The sequence below is a fragment of the Mustela erminea genome, chromosome 8 (genome assembly GCF_009829155.1).
Source record: "Mustela erminea isolate mMusErm1 chromosome 8, mMusErm1.Pri, whole genome shotgun sequence".
NCBI lineage: Eukaryota > Metazoa > Chordata > Mammalia > Carnivora > Mustelidae > Mustela > Mustela erminea.
The window spans coordinates 14,303,169-14,330,145 of record NC_045621.1 but is presented as its reverse complement, the minus strand read 5'-3'; the positions used below and the strand labels follow the sequence as shown (position 1 = coordinate 14,330,145).

At 35.9% G+C, this 26,977-nt stretch overlaps 1 protein-coding gene across 7 annotated transcripts in view; it reads right to left on the bottom strand.

The window, feature by feature from the left end:
* Positions 1-2,493: 2,493 nt before the first annotated feature.
* The window catches only part of CARF (calcium responsive transcription factor), a 76,696-nt gene continuing 52,212 nt past the window's right edge, over positions 2,494-26,977 (bottom strand). Inside the window, exons 12-18 of one of the 7 annotated variants that reach the window (XR_004288471.1) lie at positions 26,233-26,395; positions 24,390-24,453; positions 20,225-20,355; positions 19,473-19,845; positions 14,715-14,743; positions 3,238-3,376; positions 2,494-2,887 (exon numbers count right to left, since the gene is read on the bottom strand). Coding sequence is in view for 4 of the 7 variants with exons in the window: in XM_032354472.1 (XP_032210363.1) it covers positions 3,340-3,376; positions 14,715-14,743; positions 17,798-17,910; positions 19,473-19,845; positions 20,225-20,355; positions 24,390-24,453; positions 26,233-26,395 (910 nt within the window). In the remaining 3 variants the exon portion in view is untranslated. Of the gene's footprint in view, positions 2,888-3,142; positions 3,377-12,705; positions 14,744-16,231; positions 17,088-17,797; positions 17,911-19,472; positions 19,846-20,224; positions 20,356-24,389; positions 24,454-26,232; positions 26,396-26,977 lie in introns of those variants that run through there. The other 6 variants (XM_032354472.1, XR_004288470.1, XR_004288469.1 and 3 more) reach the window with 6 other exon arrangements.

Sequence of the window (26,977 nt, the reverse complement as noted above, 5' to 3'; positions counted from 1 at the left end):
ATACGTGCCCTCCTTAATACCCACCACCAGAGGCTGATTCTTGATCTCAGCTCAGGTCTTGATCTCAGAGTCATGGGTTGAAGCCCCAAGCTGGGCTCCACACTGGGTATGGAGTTTACTTTAAAAATAAATAAATAAATAAATTCCAAAATTATTTTCACATCCTGTATATCTGCATCTATTTTTATTTTTATTTTTTAAAAGTAAGCTCCAGGTCCAATGTGGGGCTTAAACTTGCAAACCTGAGATCAAGAGTCAAATGCTCTACCAACTAAGCCAGCCAGGAGTCCCAATCTATATCTGTTTTTAAACATGTAAGAATAGCAGTAAAATAAAACTGTTCAGTGACCAATGTCACTCATTTTTTTTTCTTTAGAGTTTGTCCAAGTATTCAAAGATTATGTATCAATTAACTCAGTTTAACCTTTGTTTAAGGTCTTTAAGTTAGCTAAGGAACTAGAAATTACCATTTTAGTTAAATATGAAGTGTTGTGTTTTTTTTTTAAGATTTTATTTGTTTATTTGAGAGAGAAAGAGAGCACAAGCAAGGGAGGGGGCAGAGGCAGATGGAGAAGCAGACTGTCCCGAGCAGGGAGCCCCAAGTCAGGGCTCAATTCCAGGACCCTGGGATCATGACCCAAGCCAAAGGCAGATGCTTAACTGACTGAGTCACCCAGGAGCCCTAAATATAAAGTCTTTAAGAATTTTGATATTATAGGGGCGGCTTGGTGGCTCAGTGGGTTAAAGCCTCTGCCTTCGACTTGGGTCATGATCCCAGGGTCCTGGGATCGAGCCCCACATCGGGCTCTCTGCTCAGCAGGGAGCCTGCTTCCTCCTTTCTCTCTCTCTGCCTCTCTGCCTACTTGTGATCACTGTCTGTCAAATAAATAAATAAAATATTAAAAAAAAGAATTTTGATATTGTAGAAATAAGATTATAAACTTTTAGAAGATACCTATTATTACAATTTTATCTAGTTAATCATGATTCTAAATTTTTGTAAGCATAAATAATTTGTAGAAATTATAATAATTTGTCCCATAAATCCAATGCAAGAAATTATATAAAGTTTAAATTATGAGATGTTCAATCTTCTTACATAAACTAACATATCCTGTTGGCATTAATGTGACTTTTTTTTTTCATTAATGTGACTTTTTAAAGTTAGGAAGATAATTGTTTTTTAATCCTTTAAACCAGTGTGATTAACTCATTCTAATTTGTCCAATGATTCCTCTATCAGGAATATCTTATGAACATTTTCTGCATGACATATAAACTTTGTATTCATAAATGAAATTATAAAAACTCTTTTAAATCCTGCCTCAAAGCCCTTCATCTTGGAATCAAGGTGTTTTTCTTCTTTTCTTGCAGTTTTTAAAGACTTCATTTATTTATTTGAGCAAGAGACACAGAGAGAGAGAGAGGATGAGCGAGCATGGGGAGGAATAAAGAGAGGGAGACAAGCAGACTCTGTGCTGGACATGGAGCCCAGTGTAGGGTTCTATCTCATGACCCTAAGATCATGACCTGAGCCAAAATTAAGAGTCTATGCTCAAGTGACAGAGCCACCCAAGTGTCTCTTTTCCTGTAGTTTTAACCAGAAATATCTCTTTAAAGTAATTTTGAAGAAACAGAAGCACAACACAGTTTAACGATTTTTCTATTTTAGAAATTCTTTACTAGACATTCCTGGACTGAACACGTAATGAGAGAATAACTGTTTTCATCAATTAATCTTTAATGTTTCCCTAGGGAGGGAAAAGAAGAGGAATAGAAATTAAAAACGAGAGTGTCCAGCTTTAGTCAAATACAAAATTATCACTAAAAGACTAATTATCTCTGCTTAATTAAAGCGAGGGGAAAGTTTAGATGCAGGAAAACCTATTTTGACATACATGCACACAAGAGAGGATGAGGGAGGGGAATCAGTCATTACCACTGGTTTAAACTGTAATTTAGGCCCCATGATAATTTGATTTTATATGATAAAAATGCCAATAATTGTTAATACCTTAAGTATAAAAATGAGAGGGGTATTAAAGTGATCTTTCTGTTTTAGAGTAATAAAACTCTCTCTTTATGGGGCATTTTGAAGGGAAGAAAAAAAAGTCAGAAGGAGAGACAGGACAGAGGGAAATGGAGGAACATGGGACAAAGAAGTGGAATAGAAGAATAAAGAACATCATGGTCAAACTGTGATTTGAAAGGATTTAGAAAAGACAGTTTTAAATTTTTCAAAATTTTCTCTTGCCTTTGCCAAAGAATCTTTTAAGGAGGCAATTTCATAATCCCTTCAATATATTTTGGAATTTTCCTCTTGCCTTAAAATGTGTGTGTTTGGGATATTGCTTTCTTTTTGCTTCAAAGTACCTCCCCAAATGGAACAGTTTTGTTTGTATCAAAAGTTTCCCTGATTATAACCAATTATAATTATATAACTGTATGTAATTATATATGTATATGTAATTATAAACCAATTATAATTCCAAATAATTCTTTTTATCATTTAGAAAGCAAACAAGACACGATTCTAGCATAAATACATTTAAGATGCAGGAGTCCAGTCCAGAATGGCTATAGAACCAAACTAAAGATAAACCCATGAGTCTGACAACTCTTAGCCAAATGTGAGTCTTGAATCTTGGGTACTCCCTCCTAAAGAGAATCAGGCTTTCATGGACAAAACAAAAAAGAGTGGGCAAAATTCTCATAAAACTTCCATAAATGACTTGAGACAGTTTTTCCAAAGGATGGCAGTCTGAAGAGAAACCTTCTGAACCTGCGAGTGTGCACCCATCTTCATCCGTGTGAACTTCCTCTCATAGATCCGCAACGAAGAAATGACAAGGACAAACAGTAGTGTTGACAGTAATAATGCAGATTTCTACCAAGTAAAAGTTTTTCTGATCAATCAATGGATTTTTATTTTATTTTTTAAAAAATATATTATTTATTTTTTGACAGAGATCACAAGTAGGCAGAGAGGCAGGCAGAAAGAGAGGAGGAAGCGGGCTTCCCGCTGAGCAGAGAGCCCTATGCGGGGCTCGATCCCAGGATCCTGGGATCATGACCTGAGGCTTTAACCCACTGAGCCACCCAGGCGCCCCAATCACGGATTTTTAAAGAGTTTATTCTGACATACCATGCTCAAACTAAACAAAACAAATTAAACTTAGCATCTGGAGTATTTGATTAAAAAATTAGAAATCAGAGCTCAAACCCACATGAACTTACCTCACCACTGCCATAGGAGAGACCCTGTGCAGGAGGCTCAAAACGCCTCAGAAAAGCATGCTGTTCCCAAGATGACCAGTTTTGATTAGAACTCCAAGACCGTCAAATGCTGGCTCCTTTAAAATACCTCCAAAATAACCTGTTGATAAAGCAAAACTGAGGTTTTTGCTTATTGCAGTAAGGGAGAATACTATCTGGATAGTCTTAGCATCTCACAGGGGAAGTTAGAGGTGCAGTATTTATGAATTCTGGGATCTTTTTTTTTTTTTAAAGATTTTATTTATTTATTTGACAGAGATCAGAAGTAGGCAGAGAAGCAGACAGAGAGAGAGGAGGAAGCAGGCTCCCTGATGAGCAGGGAGCCCAATGTGGACCCTAGGATGATGATCTGAGCTGAAGACAGAGGCTTTAACCCACTGAGCCACCCAGGTGCCCCTCTGGGATCTATTTTAAGATGAGTTGCAAGGCAGAGGATCTGACTGGAATGACACAAAGTTTATACATAATACCTTTTTGATTGGACAGTGGGAGGTCAGAGTTTAGAAGTGATTCTTTCATAATCTTTCGCCTTCTTAGACTAATCTGTTATTCCCTCCATAACCTCAATTGTCCAGTAGGCTGGAACTTCTTTGATTTACAACGCTTTTTCCTTTGTTTGAATTGAAAGTACTTATCCCACCATTTTATGACTAGTTGATGAAAAAACTGTCTGCCACAAGGTACCTACGTGGCTCAATTGGTTAAGCGGCTGGCTCTTGATTTCCGCTCAGGTCATGATCTCTGGGTAGTGAGATCCAGCCCTAGGTAGGGTTCCCAGCTCAGCAGGGAGTCGGCTTGAGATTCTCTCCCTTTCCCTCTGCCCCTCCTCCTGCGCCTGTGCTCTCTAAAATAAATAAATCTTAAAAACCAAACCAAACCAAACAACCTGCCTGCCACTACACTGTGAGTCCCTATAGGGCTAGGATTAGGTCTTGCTAACCTTTCATACAGCCAGCAGGTAACACAGTGTCTGGTTCTCAATACTCAGCCACTGCTGATCATGATTGGACAAAAACACACAAACAAGTTGACTAATCTGATTTTCAATTTATGAACATGAACCTTAAATGAACCCTTAGTCAAGCAGACCCATTAATATTATACTTCCCTTGCCTCATTCCTCTCAAACTAGCTTTTCTCCTCAACATGCTTCCCCCACACACCCACCTTCACAGCTACCTAAGGGCTTTGCTTCTTATTTCACAGAAAATTGAAGCAATCAAGAGAATTCCCAGACTCTCCCTTGTAGTCTCGTACCAGCATCGCTACCCATACAGTCTGCTTTGTCCTCTGTCCACAGATAAGCTATCCATGGGACTATCTAAAGTTAAGCCCCCTCCTTAAGGACTAGATCCCCTTTCTCCTACTCAAAAATATATCTTCCGCAGCTTCCTTAACAACTTTCCCTACTCTCTTTAGGTTGTTCCCCATTTATTTTTTTATCCTTATAAAAAAATAAAAAACTCTAAAAGCTGGATATTCACTCAAAAATATTTTCTCAGCATCTGCCACTGTCATAGATCAACAAACCAAAAAAGACAAAGATCCTTGCCCCTACAGTTTTAATCGAGTAGGGAGAGAGAGATAAAGTTTGTTCTTAATATAATGGCCAAATTTATTTATTTATTTATTTATTTGAGAGAGAAAGAGAAAGAGTACGGGGAGGAACAGAGGGAGAAGGGGAATGAAAATCTTGAGCAGACTACACGCTGAGCACGGAGGCCCATGCAGGGCTTGATCTCATGACTCTGAGATCACAACCTGAGCCAAAATCAAAGAGTGGATGTTCAACCAACTGAGCCCCCCAGGCATCCCCAAAATTATGCTCTTAAAGAGTGTCATATTATGTTGTCATTCTGCTCAAAGTTTGGCAACAGCTTTCCATTTCTGCTCAGAATAAAAGCCAAAATCTTTAAGACGGATTGTAAGACACTACGTGACCGGACCCCTGTTAGCTCTCTGACCTCATTTCCCAGGACTCTCTGACTTGCTCTCTCCATTCCCAACACATTAGCCTTGTTCTGACCTTCAGGCACAGCGAATACTACCTGATCCTGCAGTTCCCTCTTATTTGCACTGCTCTGCATGGGATCTGTATGACCCTCTTTATGGTCTTGAAGAATTTGCTTGCAGGTACCTTCTCAATGAGGCCCATTCTGGCTGCCCTATTTAAAAACTGCAACTCTTACCATACTCTGTATGTTTTTCTCTGCTCCACTTTTATACTCTCTCACTTGTCAACCTGATGTATAAACATATAGTATACATACAATAATACATTTAAGTACATATACTTTCATATAAACATATACAATGTGCTTATGTTTATATATACTTATTACTGTTTATTATCTTTCTCCCTTTACTGGAATGTAAACTCCAAAAGGGCAGGAAATATGTCTGCTTTGCAGAATGAATGAATGTCCATTTTTAAGATTTTTGAGTGTCTTTGTAGAACATAAATGTAAAAACCCAACAGCTTCTATAAAGTAATTATAGATACAGTAGTCAAGGCCAGAAATTTGTTATACAATTTTATTATGATAATCAAAAAATGACTCTGGCACTTCCATTTGCCCATTATACCTACCTTCAGAAACCTGCAAAATTTTAAGTTTCATCCAAATTTTAGGAAAGTGCTCTAATTTTTAAAGATTTTATTTATTTGACAGAGAGAAAGAGAGAGAGGGTGTATACAAGCAGGGAGAGCAGCAGGCAGAGGTGGGGAGAAGCAGGCTCCGGGCTGAGCAGAGCAGATACGGAGCTGTGGGGCTCAAACCCAGGACCCAGGGATCATGACCTGAGCCAAAGGCAGATGCGCAACCGACCAAGCCACCGAGGCACCCCTAGAAAAGGTTTTTGATTCAATGGGCCCCTTTAATGGATCATTTCAATAAGACTTTAAATGTAACACATACTAAGCAAAATATAAAATTCTTTGTCTGGCCTTCTAGAATTTCTACCATTTAAGCTTTCTCTCACCTTTCCAGTCTTTTCCCCAACTTCTTTCCTTCATTGACTCCTAAAACTCTCATCAAAATGAACGTTGTGTTTGCATCCCCAAAAGAGCCTTATAATTCCCTCTACTTGCTCCTTGAATTCTATACATCTGCATTTTAATCTCATGTCCATGTCATGAAAGATCCAACTTAAAGATCCTATAATGAAAAGATCACTTGTTTGCTGGACCGTGTGGCAAAAGGAATGTGGAATGGTACTGGACAGACCTTGCTATCAATATTAACTTTATCACTTTGTAGTTGTTTTAACAACCTCAAACAATTGAATTTCTGAATTTCAGTTTTCCCATTTGTGAGAGACATCATTAGTGGCCTAAAAGTTAGTCAATGTTAGTCAATGAATTCTGTCTTACTAAAATGCAATTTTTCTTGGGGTGGTATCCAGATTTCAAAAGAACTACATTTCCTAGCAGCCCTTCTAAGTGGGATGGTTATGTAACTCTTCTAACCAATCCGATAAAAGTGGAAGTTGCGGATGGGTCTCCTAAAAAAGACCTTTGGCTCATTCTCCCAGCATAGGCCTTTTGCCCATTCCATTCTTACAATCTGAACTCTCATCCGTGCTGCAAGTAGAGCAACCATCATGGACAAAAAACCAACAAATACACAGATGATAGCCACATGTTAGACATGGTTATATGAAAAGATTAAGGGAGGCTCGGCTCCTGGTGGGCACAGGGAACCACCATACCAGCCCTGGTGAGACTGCCTTCAGATCTGGTTTCATAAAAAAGGTTAGACCTCTTTATTTTGTTAAGCCACGACAATCATGTGTCTGTTGCAAGCAGCCCAAGACGCTCTCTAACAGATACATCATCTTGAAAATACAGATGGGGTGCCTGGGTGGGTCAGCTGGTTGAGCTTCCAACTCTTGATTTCAGCTCAGGTCTTGATCTCAGGGTCAGGAATTCAAGCATTATGTTGGGCTCCACACTGGATGTAGAGCTTACTTAAAAAAAAAAATAAATAAGGATCACACTTACCTTTCAGGACTTAACATTTTATTATTAATATTAATTATAAAAATGAACATACATTGACTGGTATGTCACAGATTCCAAGATTTCAACAAAAGTTAATTAAATCCTTATAATAGTTAGGTAGCTACTACTATTTCTTCAGAATAAAGAAAAATATGAAGAACTGAAAGTTTAAGTAATTTGACCAAGTTACAAAGGTAATTAAGAGGAGGTGGTATTCAAATCTAACTGTCCAACTTCAGAGCACATGCTCTTAATCACCGATCCTAGCTATAAAAATAAGGAATGACTTACTTTTTGCCAGGCAAAATGCCAAGTGCTTTAACCAAACAATACAAAGCACCAAGTACAATACCTGGTGCTTACTGTCAGTGCTCTTCCTTGTAAGTAATGTCATCTTCTTAAATCTTTTTTTTTTATTTAAAGATTTTATTTATTTATTTGACAGAGAGAGAGATATCACAAACAGGCAGAGCAGCAGGCAGAGAGAGAGGGAGAAGCAGGCTCCCCGCTGAGCAGAGAGCTCGACTTGGGCTCGATCCTAGGACCCTGAGATCATGACCTGAGCCAAAGGCAGAGGCTTAACCCACAGAGCCACCCAGGCGCCCCTTCTTCTTAATTCTTATATGATTTTATCCATATCCCTATGATCAAATTTACCATTTTCTATCTTGTATAAAGTTATATATTGTCTGTAATAGACAGTAAGTGCCTTTAAGACAAATTTTAAATCATTCATTTTGATATCCTGCATGGCCTAACTCTGTCAGGTACACAGAAGGCTGAGTCATTATGATTGGTGGAACCATGGCAGTGGGGACTGGAAACTATACCATCAAAGGGGGTCCCTATATAATCAGGCTGTCCTGGAGAATTACTTTGGACCAATCCTATACCCTAAATCCCACCATGATACCTACTTGTCTCACCCAGATTTGTGGTACCTTACTCCATCTCACGATCTATCCTTATGCTTCCCTTACAGCCTCTATGTCCTCTCCCAATTCAACCGCTTGCAGAAACCTAAATGGGACATGATATCAACACTGTCTGGAGAACTTCCGTATCTAGTCAACATGGAGTACAAGCGATCAGATTCACCCTCCTGCCTGAAACAACTATAAAACTCGATAAAATATATGAAACAATGATTCTCAAAACACTGGACATTATGCAAGAGAGAACAATGATCCCTGAGAGATGGAAAACAAATGAGATGAGGCTTATGCCATCCCAGACTGCTGTCTGAAGAGTTTCCAGGCTGTGGCACACAGAGTGGAAAACTAGGCAGAGCCTCTCAGAGGGAGGACATGAAACTTGCAATCAAGGAAGGCCAAAGCAACTAGAGTTGTAGGATAAAGTACTGGGGAAGAGAGCTACACGGAAAACTCCAGAGCTCTGCAGAAGAGCACTCTCTAACATTCGACAGAGTTTTTAATGATCAGTGCATGAGTATTAAGAAATTACTTGAGACTAGAAGGAGAATAACCCTCTGAGGCTCATAGGGTTCAGAAGAGTGCCTATTCCCACCAGCCAGAGTAGAAAACCTCATTAATTCAAAAGCAGTGTAGAGTACTCAGAAGGGATTTGCTTCAATAATGAGACAATATTAACACTACAAAGCTTGAAAGCAAGATATTAAAGGTACAAACTGTTTCTAAGAAAGTTAACTGTGACCTAGAACAAAACTCAAGAATAGGAATAGGAATACAAAAATATCCAGCACCCAACAAGGCAGAAGTTATGTCTGACATCCAATCAAAAGTTACCAGGAACGCAAAAAAGCAGGAAGATATATAAAAATAATATATATAAGATATATATTTAAAGTATAAATTTTTTATTTATTTGATTATTTAAAGTATAAATCGTAATGTATTGTGAAGTTATAAGATGCATAGAAATAAAATAGCACAAATAAGTGGAAAAACTTAAGTATATTATTGTAAAATTCTTACACTATATGTGAAATGATGGAATAGTATTTGAAGGTAGACTGGTATTGTACAGTATAAACGTTAATCATTAAAATAACAAGAGTTACAGCTAATAAGTCAATAAAGGAGGTAAAGCTGAATCATTAAAAAAGGGCAATTGCACCAAAAGGCAGAATAAGAAAAGGGAGCAAAGTATAGACTGAACAAATAACAAGATGGAAGGGAAGACTCAAACACAACCATATCAATAGTGACATTAAATGCAATTGAAACCCAACAATGTATAAAACAGGATAATGCATCTTGATGAATAAGTATGATTTATTCCAGGAATGCAAGGATGCAAGGCTGTTTTACCCTTTGAAATTCAGTCTAAGTCTTTGATCATACTGTGAGACTAAAAAAAGGAAAAACCAAATGATCATCTCAACATATGCAGAAAAAGCACCTGACAAAATCAAATATCCATTCCTAACAAAAATTCTCAGCACACTAAAACAGGATGACTCTCATTCAATTTGGTAAGACATATTCTAAAATTATGGTTAACCTCATAATAGTGAAAGACTAAATGCTTTCCCCCTAAGATTAGAAACAAGGCAAGGTCTACTCTAACTAGTTCTAATCAAAGCTGTACTTTAGATTCCAGTCAGTGTAACAGCTTTGAAAAAGAAATACAAAGCATCCAGATTGGAAAGGAAGATGTAAAACAGCATTAATTGTCTACGGAAAAAAAATCTAATAGAGTATACGAAAAATCTATGAGAATAAGTGAGTTTAAGAAGGTTGCAAAATAAAAGACCCATAAAGCATATCAATTGTATTTCATATTATGCAAAAATGAGAAATTGAAATTAAAAAACGTCATTTAGAAGCTCTTAGTGAGGGGCACCTGGGTGGCTCAGTGGGTTAAAGCCTCTGCCTTCGGCTCAGGTCATGATCTCAGGGTCCTGGGATCCAGCCCCACATCAAGGTCTCTGCTCAGCAGCAGGTTCCCCTCTCTCTCTTTGCCTGTCTCTCTGCCTACTTGTGACCTGTCTGTCAAATAAATAAATAAAATCTTAAAAAAAAAAAAAAGAAGTTCTTAGTGATAAATCTGACAAAAGATATGTGAGACCTATACACTGAAAACTCTTAAGATATTGTCAAGGAAAAAATTAAGTATCAATATTAAGATTTCAATAATCCCCAAATTGATCTATATAGTCTACATCAACCCAGTCAAAATCCTATCAGGCATTTAAAAAAAAAGAAATTGAGAATGAGATTCTAAAATTCACATGGAAAAACAAAGAACTTAGAAGAGCCAGAAGAAATTTTAAAGGAAGAGTAAGATTCAAAGACTGCATTACCAGGAAGCCTGGGTGGCTTAGTAGGTAGGTTGAGTGTCTGCCTTCAGCTCAGGTCATGATCCCAGGGTCCTGGAATTGAGCCTTGCATTGGGGTCCTTGCTCAGTGGGGAGCCTGCTTCTCCCTCTCTCTCCGCCTGCCACTCTCCCTGCCTATGCTCTCTCTCCCTCTCTCTCTGACAAGTAAGTAAAATCTTAAAAAAAATTTTTTTAATAAAAAATTTAAAAAAAACCCAAAGGCTCTATTACCTGACTTCAAGACTTATTTAAAGCTATAGTAATCAAGACAATGTGCTACTGGCATCAATATGGACCCAACTTTTCCAATCTTGGTACTACAGACATTTTGCACCAGACAATTCTTTATTGTAGGAACTGTTCTATACATTGTACAATGTTGAGCAGAAGCTCTGGCTTCTATCAGAAACCAGTAGTATCTCCCTAACTATCACTACTGAAACTGTCTCCAGACTTCGTGTAATGTCCCCCAGAGGCAAAATTGCCCTGCTTGAGACCACTGAGATAGACAATGTATCAATGAAAATGAACAGATTCCAGAAAGTCACCCAAATATACATGATCAATGAATTTTTTCATCAAGGGTATAAATTTAATTCAGTAGAGAAATACAGTCTTCATAAAATGGTACTGAAACAATTGGGTATTCATATGCAAAAAGGATCGTGTACTATGTATATAAAAATTGACTCAAAATGGATGATGCACCTAAATGTAAACTCAGTTATAAAATTTCTGAGAAGAAAACCTGGAGAAAAATCTAATCTTGGGTTAGGCAAAGATCTCTTACACAAAAGTCTGATCCACAAAGGAAAAAAAAGATACACTGGACTTAATCACAATTAAGAACTGCTCTTTATGGGGTGCCTGGGTGGTGCAGCTGTCATGATCCCAGGGTCCTGGGATGCAGCCCTGCATCCAGCTTCCTGCTCAGTGGGGAGCCTCCTTCTCCCTCTTCCTCTGCCTGCCGCTCCCGCGGCTATGCTCTATCAAATAAATGAATAAAATCTTTAAAAACGAAAAAAGGACTGGTATCTAGAATATACTTCCTAAACCTCTATAATAAGAAAACAATTCCATTTAAAAATGAGGTAAAGAGGGGCACCTGGGTGGCTCAGTGGGTTAAAGCCTCTGCCTTTGGCTCAGGTCATGATCTCAGGGTCCTGGGATCGAGCCCTGCATCAGGCTCTCTGCTCGGCGGGGAGCCTGCTTCCTCCTCTCTCTCTCTGCCTGTCTCTCTGTCTACTTGTGATCTCTGTCTGTCAAATAAATAAATAAAATCTTAAAAAAAAAAATGCCCAACCTCTGGGGATTGTAAGTTGTTTAAAAAAAAAAAATGAGGTAAAGATCCAAACAGACACTCCACTAAAGAAGATATACAGATGGCATGTAACACATGAAAAGATGTTCAACGGCACTGGTCATCACAGAAATGGAAATTAAAACCACAATGAGATACTACTATATACCTATTACAATGCCTATAATGTAAAAGCCAGCCCCTACCAAGTGTTGGCTAGAACTCTCACATACACCTGACAGGAATGTAAGGTGGCATAACCACTTCAGAAAAATCACTTGAGTTTCCTAAAATGTTAAATATACACCTACCACATAACCCAGGTATTCCACTACTATTTACTTAAGAGAAATGAAAGCATATATTCATAAAAAGACTTTTATACAAATGTTCATAGCAGTTTTATTTGTAATAGCCAAGAATTGCAAACAACCCAGCTATTCATCAACAGGTGAATGGATAGACAAATTGTGGTATATCCATACAATGGAATATCAGCAGTAAAAAGGAATGGGCTATTCATATATTCTGACACAGATTAATCTGAAAATAACTATGCTGAGTGACAAGAGTCATAAAAAATGTTCATACCAGATAATTTTTATAAAATTGTAGCCAAAGCAAACTGATCTCTCATGACAGAAAGCAAATCAGTTAGTTGTTTGGGGATGGTGAGGTAGGAATGGGAAACAGAAGAAGAGGGAATGTATTTAGAGGTGATGGATATGTTCATTATCTTAATTGTGGTGATAGTTTCATAGATGTATACATATATCAAAACTTACTAAATTATGTACTTTAAATATGTGCAATTTATTTTATGTCGATTATACTTCAATAAAAATATTTTTAAAAACTCTAATATCGGACTCCTACTCTGTCCTCTGGTTTCAGAATTCTTTTTTTTTTCCTAATTGAGATATGATTAACATATTAAGTTTAAGGTATACAATATGTTGATTTGGTAATTTATATTTTGCAATATATTACCATCATAGAGTTAGCTAAAAATCACTATCATGTCACACAATTATTTGTTCCCTTTTATTACCCCCTATTCTTTCCTTTTAGATGTAGTCTCTGAGCAACTTTGAATATTATGAGGTATTATTGATTATAATTACTATGCTGTACATTAGAATTCTCAAACTTATTTATTGATTTCAAGTTTTACCCCTGAACATTTCCTCTGCGCAATTATACCCATATTACATTTTCAGAGGTTTTCAATATTAACCATACAACTTATTTATTTTTCTTATGAATCAAATTTAGAATCCCCTAGTGAGTTTTTTTAAGATTCTGATTTTATTCCTAAAGTTTTAAGACTTCAGTCAGCAACAAATATTTGCATTATTTAACAATAGTTTTCATAGTTAATGTGTATATGGCAAAGCACACAAAGGCTTTGCCATTACAACTAAGTTAATTAAGTAGAATAACAGACATTTAGATACCAAAGCAATTCACCATTTAAGATGTCTGAAGCTAAATCAGCTCATAGGGAATAGTTAATACAGTACCCCTTCTGGAGACAGTAAGATTTTCTATAGTACTACAAAGAGGCAGGTGGAATAAAGCGGAAAAAAAAAAAAAAAAAAAAGAAAGAAAGAAAGAAAGAAAGAAAAGAAAAGAAAAGGAATAGGAAGAGAAAAGCCAGAATGGAAAACACTGATGATCCCTCCTTTTTAACCAAGAAATATAAAGCTGTACTTAAAGATATCACAATGCCAAGATGTGAGTAAAAGAATTACTAATACCTTATTACATGCATTATATTAAAACGTTGATGGTTGGCTGAGCTGAGAGTACTAAATGCATATATGTTCCTAAATGGAATGATAACATGAGTTACTGGTAGTTATGCTGGAAAACTTTCAAGTTCCAAATTGACCATAAATTTCTAGCCAAAGTTCGCAGGTAATTAAAGTGTTTATTTAACATCTTTAAGAGGAACAAAACTACCACTATCCCCAGAAAAAGTATAAAAAGAAAACTACCAACAAGTTTAAGAAAAAAATAACACAGGATTTTTAATGAAAAAAATGACATTATAACAAGGACACTATACATTAAGTTACAATATATATATATATGTATATACACACACATTTTAAAACTTTTTAAAAAATCTGGTACAAATTAAATGACATCTTTCACATACTCACATGATTAAGTCTGTATTTTGACAGGATATAAAAATGAAACACAAGCTGGTGGGCCTCAAAATCAAAAACTGCAATGCAGGACCAGCTTCCAAAATCTATTTTCTATCGTTTTTGCGACTTTTAAAAAACATTTACCTTGGATAAGACAAGGTACTTAGTATAAAAGCTTTTTCTTTTAAGCATGTTAACTGCTTATGGAGAAATTAATATTGAAGGAAAAAGCCCACCATGGCAGTGTTTATCTATAACTCACTGTAGTATATATAAAGTTCACTGGGAGGCTTTGGAACATGGAAACTACAATGATGAAAAAAGCTCAGCTGTAATTATGAATTTCTAACTTTATTTCGAATGTCCAACTCACTACTACATATATTACACCTTGCAATACATCATACAAAAGAGCAGATGTCAAAGTTTGCTGTAGAGCTGTTAGGAGAATGCGAAATATAGATACTGAAAGTTTTATGCACTTGTATTTAATACCCTGTGCTTTTAAAAAATAACTGAATATTTAAAATACGTAAACATACTTTTAAAAAAGCGATGCTAAGCACCTTTAAAATACAATACTGATATATTGTGACTGAACATGCATTTAGAGGACACATGAATTTTTAAAAATTTAGAAACTATTTTTAAAGAGCTACTCATTGAAATACTTACATGAAAATATTGATAGTTCCAGTTTCTACCTAAAAACCAAAAGAGTATACAATTAGGGACTGAAACCTTCCTTCATGCTCTTTTTTAATTTTGCTTTTTGTTTGTGAGGTGGATGCACTGTAACTTTCTGTCCTCATAAAAACAAAAATAAAAATGAGTACCAGAGAGACATTCACATAGAATGAAGTGAGAGAAATATTTTTTAACTGTGTTTTGTTAAAACTGTGTTTTGTTAAGTGCCAAAGTCTGAATCCTCTAACATCTCTCATTCTCGTAGGTAATTCACTAGAGTTTGTATCTTAACAAGCATTTCTCCTTAACAACTCAACATCAAAAAAGAAAAGAATGTCTCCAAAGGAACATAGTTAAATTGGTAAAATATTTAATAAGCTATTGCCATTAATAAAAAGTAAAGATTACTTAAAATCTTGAAAACAGTTTCCATAAACTGGAAATAACAAATGAAAAGAATGTTATCTACAATGTAACACTATAATATAAATTTAGACTTATACCCTTTAAGTACACACAGACTAAGAGGAATCTGGGTTTGAGGTAATTAAGAGCTGTGTTTAACTTAGAGTAACATAATCAGATTTGGCAGCCTGCCTCTAAAATGCTGACATCAAATATTTTCAGTTCTTAGAACAGTTAGATATTCTAACTAAAAATCATATATGTAATTAAATATTAACTTTGTATTAAATAGGGGCATAAATAATACATTTTATATTAAATAGGGTATAAATCTAAAGAGCAAGATGTTTTTATTAAAGTTCTACTCACTTCTAATAGAACAATGCTTTATACTTAGATACATATGTACCTGCGACAATTAAAATGAATTAAGAATGGGAGACTGGATTTAGAAAAGCAAAAAATGACTCATATTCATGTAAAATATTAAGGTTAAATTTCATATTATATCTCATATCCTTTGAATATTAAATATTCATATCCATTTGAAATCCTTATTATTTTAAAATAAAAGCTTAAATATACCCACACATGGTCCTTGGGGTAAAAAAAGCCTTTACGTTGATTTCTTGACAGTTTATAATTGACATTTCTAGTTTGCCAACCTTCCAGAAAACAGAAGCTTACAATGAATATAGTGATCAGTACTTATTCAGTATTTCGAGTAAATATACTTACTCAACAAGTAAATATACATACACATCAGCTGTTTTAAAGTGTTAAATATGAACTAATTTTTTAACTACAAATACTTACCTTGAAATAGCATAAATTCTAATACCACCAATTCAGTAAGAACTCTGGCATAGAAAAATAAATACAACTCAAATTGTTTTCCAACCAGAGCTGAATCTTCAATACAAAATAGGAAAAAAAAAAAATCCCCTGCTGATACCAAAAAGTCCCCCAAATCATCTGTAAACACCAGGGGAAGTCTGTTATTTTTTCTGAATTCTCTCAATTTCTACATTTTCCTATCCATAAGTAGTGCTTTACCTACAGTACTATATAAATCCATGCAATATACATTTATTTCTGTGTTTTATCTGATTAATTCAAGTTAAAATTATAAGTACTTACCAAGACACTTTAAATTTCTATTAGATGACCATTAGTATGCTATTGGTTTGTAGTTTGAAGTATAAAAAATTATAATGGAAGAAGCCAAAATGCAACTACTGTTTCCACAAATGAGAATGCTGGGCTTCATGTTATGATTCAAATCTACGACTGTTTTATCTTCCCTAATGTGACAGACTACAAATAATCTCTCACCTGTCTGCTATAATGTAAAGAATTTCTTCACAACTTTAAAGAGGCAGTAAGTTCTTTTATCACTTTTAAATAAAAAGTCAACACACAGTCACACACACACACACACACACACAATCTCTCTCTCTCTCTCTCTCTCACACACACACACACACACTATTTTTTGTTGTTTTTGTCTTTTCAGAACCCAAATTAGATATTTTCAAGAGATGAGTTATGTAACTATTTGTGTTCAGACTATATTGTCATGAATAAATTCAGATGATCTTTTGAAATACTGGCCTCATTAGATAATCAAAAAGCATAAGAATTATACAAAATGACAGCAGTAAAATAGCTTCCAAAAATATGGACTTGGCAACAAACATATCAGTTTTAAATCAAAGTTGCTCATTGAACTAGTCTTTAGTCCATCTATCACAATACTGCACTTTGACAATATTCACTTTCTTTTTTATGACATCAGAAGTTACCCAAGTTATAAATTCTGAAAAGCTTCAATAATTTATGTGGCAGATAATTTCTTACAGTCCAAATTTTTTTTTGCTTCCATAGACAATGCTGGTTCTTTGGGTTCTTGCTTAACTTGGCTCAGAGAAATGGTACCTTCTGGATTTTCTTCAACTTTAAAACCAAACATAAAAGAAAAACCCTAAAGGTTAATGTAAACTTACAAGACTGGAATCCTTATAATTATATGAATTTAGAAGCAAAGCAAGAAACAGTCGTTTTTTAAAAAACAGTCAGTGTATTTGAAAACTCAGTACTTCTGACATCTTAGTCATTCATAATAAATTCTTTCAGGATGTGTATACCTGAAACTAATGTACTATTGTATGTCAACTAAACTTCAATAAAAAATTTTAAAGAAAAAGAACAATAATAAAAAATTAAATGTTGAGAAGTTTAAAAACAGTTTCTTCAGTATCCTGCTGGGAATGAAAACAAGAAAAGACTAAGAAAACCAGAGTTCCTCTCCTCTACAGATGCTCTGATAAAAAAGCAGTCCATAATTTCATGAAAGTATGAGGACTATCTCATATTTAAATTTAACTACCTTTAAAACTATGAGTAAACAAAAGTCAGGAAGCCTCCTATTATTGGAAAATGATGTTTTGCAAACAGTAGGTATATGTATTACAAATTTACAGATTTGTTACCAGTCTACTATGGCCTCCATATGTAGCCATATGTCAAGGCAAATACTCCCTCCCTAAAGAAACTCAACTACATGAGTACTTTAGAAAAAAATATGCCACCTCTTCATGGAGAGTTCTGACTTAGCTGTACAAGCTGTATGTCTGCTTATCTGAAACACTGCACAAGGCACTTACCATTGATTTTAAAGTACTTATGACCATATTAATCTGAATGCAGCATACCAGCGACACTATCTTGAACTGGCAGGTGAGATGTCTCTTTCTCAGGGATATCAGTTTTTCAGTTGCTAAAGGGAACCAAGATTAAGGGGACCAATATTTGCTCAGGCAAGTGTGTTAACACCCCTAATGCTTGTCACATATGGATGTGTTAAGGAGTTTAGCCCACACCATAAAGAAAACCAGTAGAGGATGGATTTGAGTGACCCTTAGGATTCATATTCAGGTGAAGTAGCCCCTCAGATCATGATCTAACTTGATAAATCATGCAATTTCAGATTCCAAGAGGGTCTCCTTTAAAGCAATCTGATTAGAGCTCCCAGAAATACCTTGGTACAACACAGAGAGGGAGGAAGCATGTTAGAATGGAAAGAAACTTTGAAGGCAGAAGATCTGGGTTCAAATCCCTGCTCTATCACTTCTAGGTAATTACTTAACCTCTCTGAGCCTTGATTAACCTATCTGTAGAATGGGGACACCACCAACTATTACATGAAGTTCTGAGGATTAATTCACCTATATTCCTTTCCCTCTTTTCTACTAAACTTCTACTAAACTTATTCAGTAGTGACAACTACTGAACCACAGCTCTCCAGATAAATTTTCTTAAAAGTAACAATTCCAAAAAATTTAGAATAAAAAAGTAACAATTCCAAAATTTTTTTAAAATTTAAAATTTAAAATCTTTTGGAATTATTACTTTTAAGAAAACGATTCTTTTCTGGAAGGAACTAACTTACACTTTTCCTTACCCAGAAGAATGAAGTCTAAGAATCTAGGGTAAATACTTTGCATGTTCTAAGGATTTCTATGAAGATTTCTATGAAGATTTTTGTTATTCAAAGCAAACTGCATATCTTTCTCCACAAAAGTTCGCAATCCGAAACAATCTATGTGAAAGGGAGTGACGTAGGTCAAGTAGGAGTAGGTTGACTGGGTTTGTTACAAAGTAAAGTTAACAAGGTCTTGGATTAAACCCAAGTCCCTAAGGCTTAACTAGTTCCCTTTCCGTTTCCATAGAACTCAACATTAAAGTTTATAACTCAAAATCTTTAACCTTTATATCTGTCCACTTCATTCCATTTTTCCTTGTAACATTTTTTCCATAGTAACCTGTACACTATAAGTTTTCCTTTGAAAGTTTCTCATTTTATGGGGCACCTAGGTGGCTCCGTCAGTTATGTGGCTGCCTTTGGCTCAGGTCATCATCTCAGAGTCCTGGGATTAAGCCCCACTCAGTTCTCTGCTCAGTGGGGAGTCTGCTTCTCTCTTTCTCTCCACTCCTCCCCCCTGCCTATGCCCTCTCCGTCTATAATACATACATACATAATCTTTGAAAGAATAAAGTTTCTCATTTTTTTCATGCATTCTACAATGACCCTCTGATTTTGTATCACCACAGATTTTCTATGTAAACTGAGGTAATTAGAGAACAATTTTGATGGAGAAGAAAAAATTAAAAAGCTTAGGAGTTATTATGCTCTTGATATTTTTCCCTTTTTCTAGTTAGTTTCACTTTCTTATATATTTTATAAACCCCTGAGTAGAAATGATTGTTTTTTTCTGTAGTGTAACAGTAATGATAGTCCAAAAAGGTTAAAAATAAAATCACAAGTTGCTTTTAACTTACTAAGAGCTGGGTGGCTATCTATAATCTGTATTGGGATGGTCTGCCCATTTCCCAGCAGAATCCGGTGAACACCTCCTTCCATATTCTCTGCATCCTCAACATCTCCAACTTCCACCAGCTGGTCCATTGCAGCCAGATTTTGATCTGGTCCTGGAAGGCTAGTCATGGTAGAAGCAATAATGCTACTGTTTGGGGTTAGGCATGTATCTGTTTGAAGACTATGACTTTGACCAAGCAGCAGAGAATTATTATTCAGTACAGTACTTTCTAATGAATCCAGAAGTCTTGAAGGACTGGAGGAAGGGTGGTTATTTACTGATATCACAGCCGATGGTCCATCAGGAGAAGTGAATCTTGGTTGCAACTGCAAACCCTTTTAAACCGAAAAGAGTTACATCAAAATGTTTAAATTTACTAAGTATAATTTTCTCATAGGATATATTATTCTTTTGAAACATAATTGAAATAAAATAGAGGAATATAATTACTAACAAATATCAAGGACAGAAACAAGAATCAAAGGAAAAGTAGTACAACTAAAATTTTACTGCATGCACAGTCAACTCCAACTTTTTAAAAATGTATTATTTAAATGATCTTATATCAAGATACAAAAACATCAGGAAATTAATAATAAAAACATCTGTGATCATTATTATAATTCTCTAATAATTCTATAACATCCCTAGAAGAAGAGAGATTAAGGAAGAAAGGGAGGGGCTTCAGTTCTGTCTATTTCACTGGATACCTACCTGTAATTGTGTAAATATTTTTGGTTGAAATGAGGAAAGTGAAGAAAGCAAGTGGGCCGGCTCTGGAGACAAAGAACGCCTTGTCTGATTTGTTTCCACTTTGGTGTTAATTGATTCCCCCGGTGAATTTCCTAAGTTATATATATATAAAAAAAATCATCTATCATAACAAAATAATGTTTATGTTTTCTATGTTATATGACACTACATTTTATTACAACACTTACTATTACAATTAGAATAGGAAATAAATTCAAAGGTTTGAAAAGGACTTTAAGAAGTTCTTTTGTTCACTGTTTCCAGACCTGGTAGAATCAGAATCACTCAGGAACTTTTCGAAAATATACATTCTGAGGTTCAACCTCCATTAATTTTAATTCAGTATATCTAGGATGTGATGTTAGAAACAGTAGTTTTTTCCTTGAAAGATTATGTTTTATAGCTCTACTCTAGCCCATTTTCCGTGCTATGATGCTAGACTACCTCTAAACTTCTCTGGATGTGTGAAACCTATGAAGCCTCTCAGTCACAGAGACCAAACTTAATTCATCTTTGGTAGCCCTAATGCCTAGGACAATGCCTGACAGGAAGTGGGTCCTCCAAAATAGCAGCACTAAATTTCTTCTAAGAACTCATTTTGGAATAAATGACTAAGAGTAAAAATCTCTCTGTTTTCCTATTATCTCAATTGCTAAAGTAATTGTCCTTAGGGAATATAATCCCTCTCATGTAATTTCTATGTATTAATCCAAATATTAATGTTAATTTTAATTTAATTAAAATTAATTAATCTCTTTAAGTCAATTAAAAACCAATTATCAACAACTGTTTATTGCTTCCATATTGAAACTAAGTAATTTTTCAAAATGGCCCTGGCATGAGACAGGGATGGAATTACGCACTAGCTCGCTTTTCTCTGTAACTTCAACATGCTACTCGGTTTGTAAACCCCAGTTTCATCTGTAAAATCAGGATAGTAAGAGAATCTTCTTCAAGGGACTGTTGAGAAGATTAAACAATACTTTCACATTTCTTGGCTTCGTTAGTTCTTTTTCTTAAATTAAGGTATAGGTGATACACAGTGTTACAACAGTTTCAGCTATAATGACTCCACAAGTTTAGATGTTGTGCTATGCTCATTTCAAGTGTAGCTACTCTCTGCCACTATACGAGGCCATCACAGTACCATTGATTATGTTCCCTTTTATCCCTGCGACTTGCTCCTTCCAGAACCCGAAACCTGTATCTCCCACTGCCCTGCACCCATTTTGCCCATCTCTCACCACTCCCCCGCCTCTGGCAAGCATCAGTTTGTTCTCTGTATTTATGGGTCTGTTTCTGCTTTTCATTTGCTTATTTGTTTTGGTTTTCAGATTCTACATATAAATGAAGTCACATGGTATATGTCTTTCTCTGTCTGACTTACTTCACTTTCTGGCATCTTCATTTCTAATTGTCCTTGTACTTCACTCTGCTGCAGTCACCCACTACTACTATCATACCCTCGACTCTTCTACATCTAAAAATCTCTACTTCAGATATCCCATTCTTTGATCACAACCTCTTATTCTTCCAGGGATTTTGCTTAAGTACTTCACTACAATTACTCGACCTCAGGTGAACCTCCAGGCCTTTGATTCCTCAGTTTTCTTCAGATACATCAACTTCTCACTTAATAAACTTCTCTCCCCATCCAGCTTAGTCGAATCCCACGGTTACAGCTTCAGTCACTATCCTGAAAATCCTCTAATCTCCCTTGCTTCTTTGTACTTTTGTTACAACCTGGTACAATCTGAGCACTGAATGAAAATGGCTTCCAGTGCCTGTACGTGCGAAGCTGAATGCCACTGAAAAAGAAACTTACTACTAATACCAATTTATGATCACCAACTTCAACAGGACCTTCACCTACCTGTACCTGACAACCTTACAAGGTTTCTCCCATTCTCTCTCTATATATTTTAAAGTTTTTATTTACTTGACAGAGAGAGACATAGTAAGAGAGGGAACACAAGCAGGGGGAGTGGGAGAGGGAGAAGCAGGCTCCCCACCAAGCAGGGAGCCTGATGTGGGGCTCGATCCCAGGACCCCAGGATCACGACCCAAGCCAAAGGCAAATGCCCTACGGCATCTGCCACCCAGGCGCCCCTCTCCCATTCTACATTATAGAAGATTTCAAATGGCTAATCTTGGTCACACTTCCTAAGATCTTTTTAACTCTTAGCACTTTTAAAGAGAAAAGAGAAATTATCAGAAATTTCCTCAACTTCTCATCATCAAAGCTATCTAGTACCTTCATCTTCATCTCTCTCTTCAGATCTCTTCTATCTGAAAATACCTTCCCTCAACCCTGTATTCTCTTCCTAGCACACTGTCTCTACTTCTTCATTCACCACTCATTCACTCTTCAACCATCCCAATGTGGCTTCTTCCCAATCCACTCAATTGAAATGGCTGTGATACCTAAGCTTTCCAAACCTGATTTCATCAATTTTTTTTCTTTCCCCTTGTCATTACCAAATCCTATTCTTAAACCAGTATTGCCTACCTCAGTAAATGCCACTACCCATCAGTTGCTCATGGAAGAAACTCAGGAGTCATCCCAGATCATTCCTATTCTTTTACCCCCCACACCTATTCAATCAATAACCAAAACCTTTGAAAACAATTAAAATCTGTCCAATTCTAGTATAAATGCCACTAAATGGAGACTAAATCACTATCACACCTTTCATTTGGACAGCTCAAAGGGCCTCCTAAGCCCATTCTGCATATCTAGTTTTATCTCCAAGCACTGTCTATGCTTAAAACCACACCAACTTTCTTAAGTTCCTTGAACATGACAAGCTCTTTGTTGCTTAGCTTTCAAACATGGTATTCTTTGGATCGACAAATTCCTATCCATTCTGCAGTTCTCGGTTTAAAAGCCACTTTCTCAAGCGTTATTTCCCTACTCCCTAGATTAAGTTACATGTCTCTGTCACTATTCTCACACAAGGACAGCTTGGAATAGTAAGATAACATAGGAGAAACAGCATATGAGAAAAAGCAAACCATGTAAAATGGATAAAATTTCCTGATCAAGGTATCTTAAGGATATTATTACTGGAATTAGCCTAGCTTTATAGTGATCTGTATTAGTATCAACCTCAAAATTTAAACATAAAGCACAAAAGCTGATTATATGAAGAAATTTTTTTTGGTTTATTTATTTATTTTTGGTAGTCTAGATCTACACCCACTGTGGGACCTGAACTCACAAACCCAACATCAAGAGTCATATGCTCTTCCAACTAAGCCAGCCAGGTACCCCTTATTTTTTACTTTTGTTTGCATACAGTTGACACACGATGTTACATTAGTTCCAGGTGTGTAACAGTGATTCAACTTCCCTATATCTTATGCCATGCTCACCACAAGTATACCTACCAAAACTGTCACCAAACATTGTGATTGTGTATCACTGACTATATTCCCTATGTTGTGCCTTAAAAAAAAAAAAAATTATTTGAGAGGAGAGGGAAGGGAGAGAGAATCTTCAGGCAGACTCCCCACTGAGCATGGAGAGCTCAATCTCATGACCGTGAGGTCATGATCTGAAATGAAGCCAAAACGGTTTCTAAGCCAACTGAGCCACCCAGGTGACCTACGCCTTTCATTCCTGTGACTTATTCATTCCATAACTGGAAGCCTTCTCCTACTCCCTTTCACCCATTTTGCCCATCCCACACCACCTCTCCCCTTCGGCAACCATCAGCTAGTTCTCTGTATTTATAAGTCTGATTCTGCTTCTTGTTTATTCACGTGTTTTGTTCATCAGAGTCCGCATATGAGTGAAATCATATGGTATTTGTCTTTCTCATTAGAAGTTTGATTTATTTTACTTAGCACAGTACTCTCTAGGTCCATCCATGTCATTATAAAAGGGAACGTGTCATCCTTTTTTACAGCTAAATAACATTTATAAGGAAGTATATGTGAGTAACATGTAAGTATATACGTTTAAACAGCTAGAATTATTTTGACAAATCCTAACATAGTTGTTCCTGTCTCTTTGGGCCATGGTTTCTTTATCCATGAAAAAATTTTGATTAGATGAGATAATATCTTCAGTGTCTTCCAGTTTTAATACTGATTTTATTTAAAGATACTCAAAATAACCTACCTTCTGCAAATGTAACTGTCACAGTCTCTCTGAGAATATGCCCATTATCTGCAGTCCACTGAAGCTGGAATGGGAACGTATATTTCAGTAAAAACAATAAAGCATTTATATTAAAAAATGCTTTAAAATATCAATACAACTATCATATTTTATTCAGTGATAGCGTAACTGTGTTTTATTCAGTAATTACACTCTTCATTTGTTTACATTCTCAAAACATAAGTATACTTCACTATCTAAATACAATATTATTCCCAAGTTCAGATAGCAAGAATTTGGATAGCAAGTACAGATGGCAAAGATTATTGCTAACCAAATCCATTTTACTTCCCGAACTTTGGATAGTGAATAATTAAGAGAGTCTGGGATGGAAAAGAATAGTAGCACTAGCTTATAATCTGAATCTATTTAGGTAAGAAGACATAATAGTAAAAACTTGAGAAGCAAAGGGTGTTGCTACTGAGATTTTTTTTTTTTTTTTGAAAGATTTATTTATTTATTTTAGAGAGCAAGAGGGAGCACATGTAAGCACTGGGGAGAGGGAGAGGCAGAAAGTCATGACCTGAACTGAAGTCAAGAGTTGGGACCCTTAACTGACTGAGCCACCCAGGTGCCCCATTACAAAGGTTTTAATGCTATAATTACTTCCTGTATTATAATTAGTAGTTTTTATATAATTACATTATACTCTTCAGAGTAAGCAAAATTTTCACAGAACTGACCAATATTCTGGGGGAAATTAGAGTTTCACAGAATGAGATAAAATTGATGTCCATAGACGGCATATAGAATGAACACCATCCCTTTGTGTATTCAAGTCTGAACTATTCTACTGAAACTTGTCTATTTTTTTTTTTTTTAATTCAAAGATTTTATTTTTTAGGGGCACCTGGGTGTCTCAGGGGTTGAGTCTCTGCCTTCGGCTCAGGTCATGATCTCAGGGTCTTGGGATCAAGCCCCACATCAGGCTCTTGGCTCAGCAGGGAGTCTGCTCCCCTCTCTCTCTGCCTGCTTGTGATCTCTCTCTTTGTCGAATAAATAAATAAAATAAAATAAATCTTTAAAAAAATTAAAAAAAAAAACGACTATTTTTTCTTAAAAAAAAAAAGATTTTATTTATTTATTTGATAGAGAGAGAGCACAAGGAGCAGGGGCAGAGGGAGAATAGAAGCAGACTCTCTGCTATGCAAGAAGCTTGACACAGGGCTTGATTACAGGACCCTAGAATCATGACCCAACCTGAAAGCAAATGCCTAACTGACTGAGCCATCCAGGTGCCCCTCCTTTTTTTAAAAAAAAGATTTATTTATTTCAGGGGTGACTCAGTGGCTCAGTCGGTTAAGCAGCTGCCTTTGGCTAGGGTCCTGGGATCGAATTGTGCTCCTTGCTCAGTGGGGAGTGTGCTTCTCCCTCTCCCTCTGCCTGCTGCTCCCCTTGCTTGTGCGCATTCTCACTCTGTCAAATAAATAAATAATATCTTAAAGAAAAAGATTTATTTCAGTGAGAGAGAGAGCTCAGGGTGGGAATGGCACAAGAAGAGGGAGAGAGAAACTCAAGCAGACTGCGCACTGAGAATGGAGCCTGACGCGGGGCTCGATCGCGTCACCCTGAGATCAGAGCTGAGCTAAAACCAAGAGCTGGATGCTTTATAAACTGCGCCACCAAGGCACCCCAAAACTACTATTTTTATATGTTTATGATTATATGTTTATATAAACATGTTTATGTTTATATGGCTACAGTTATTTATATGGCCTAATAACAACAACCCCATTAGGCCAAATAGTAAGAGAAGATGAGAAAGATTCTATAATAAAACAAAGAATTACAATTGTAATCCTACCGTTGCTGGAATAATCTCTGAGTTATACACATTATCTCCATTTCTCAAGGATTTCTGTACCTCATGGATGTGATTTTTAATATCATTTACAGTTGGAAAAAAGGATAAATTATGTCTCTCAGGTACTTCATCAGGTTTAAATAGTTCTCTTTCTACAAATTTTCTGTGGAGAGCATAAAACAGAATAAAAACATAAACAGCCTAGTAATACACTTCAGATCAAAGGAGAAAATAGTTCTTTTTTAGCATAAAATTCTGTAAATTATGTTTACAGCTTTATAATTTATATTTTTCCCCTTAATTTTTTCTGCATATTAAATCAAATAAATCATACAGATTAAAGCAATATAATACTTTCATTGATTAAATACCTCTATATCTAGAGTAAGCTTGGACATTTTTATAGGAATCATTATTGTCAGTTTAAGCATAATATGTTTTGAATGCTATGTCAGGCAGTATACTGAACATTTCACATCAAGGATCTCCTTTAATGCTGACTATAATCCTGTGAGATAAGTGCAATTATCATTCACACTTTACAGATAAGGGAACGAAGGGCTGTTGAAGTTAAATAATTTGCCAAAGTTATACATCTAGCCAGAAAGCATGAGAGCCTGGGCCTACACCCAGCTTACTGTATAAACATCATGTTACTCTGCTGCCAAAAGACATCACAATATGAAATATGACCTGATTGAATTTAAGTAGACAAAAGAGAAATATAGAAATAGAAGGTGGCATT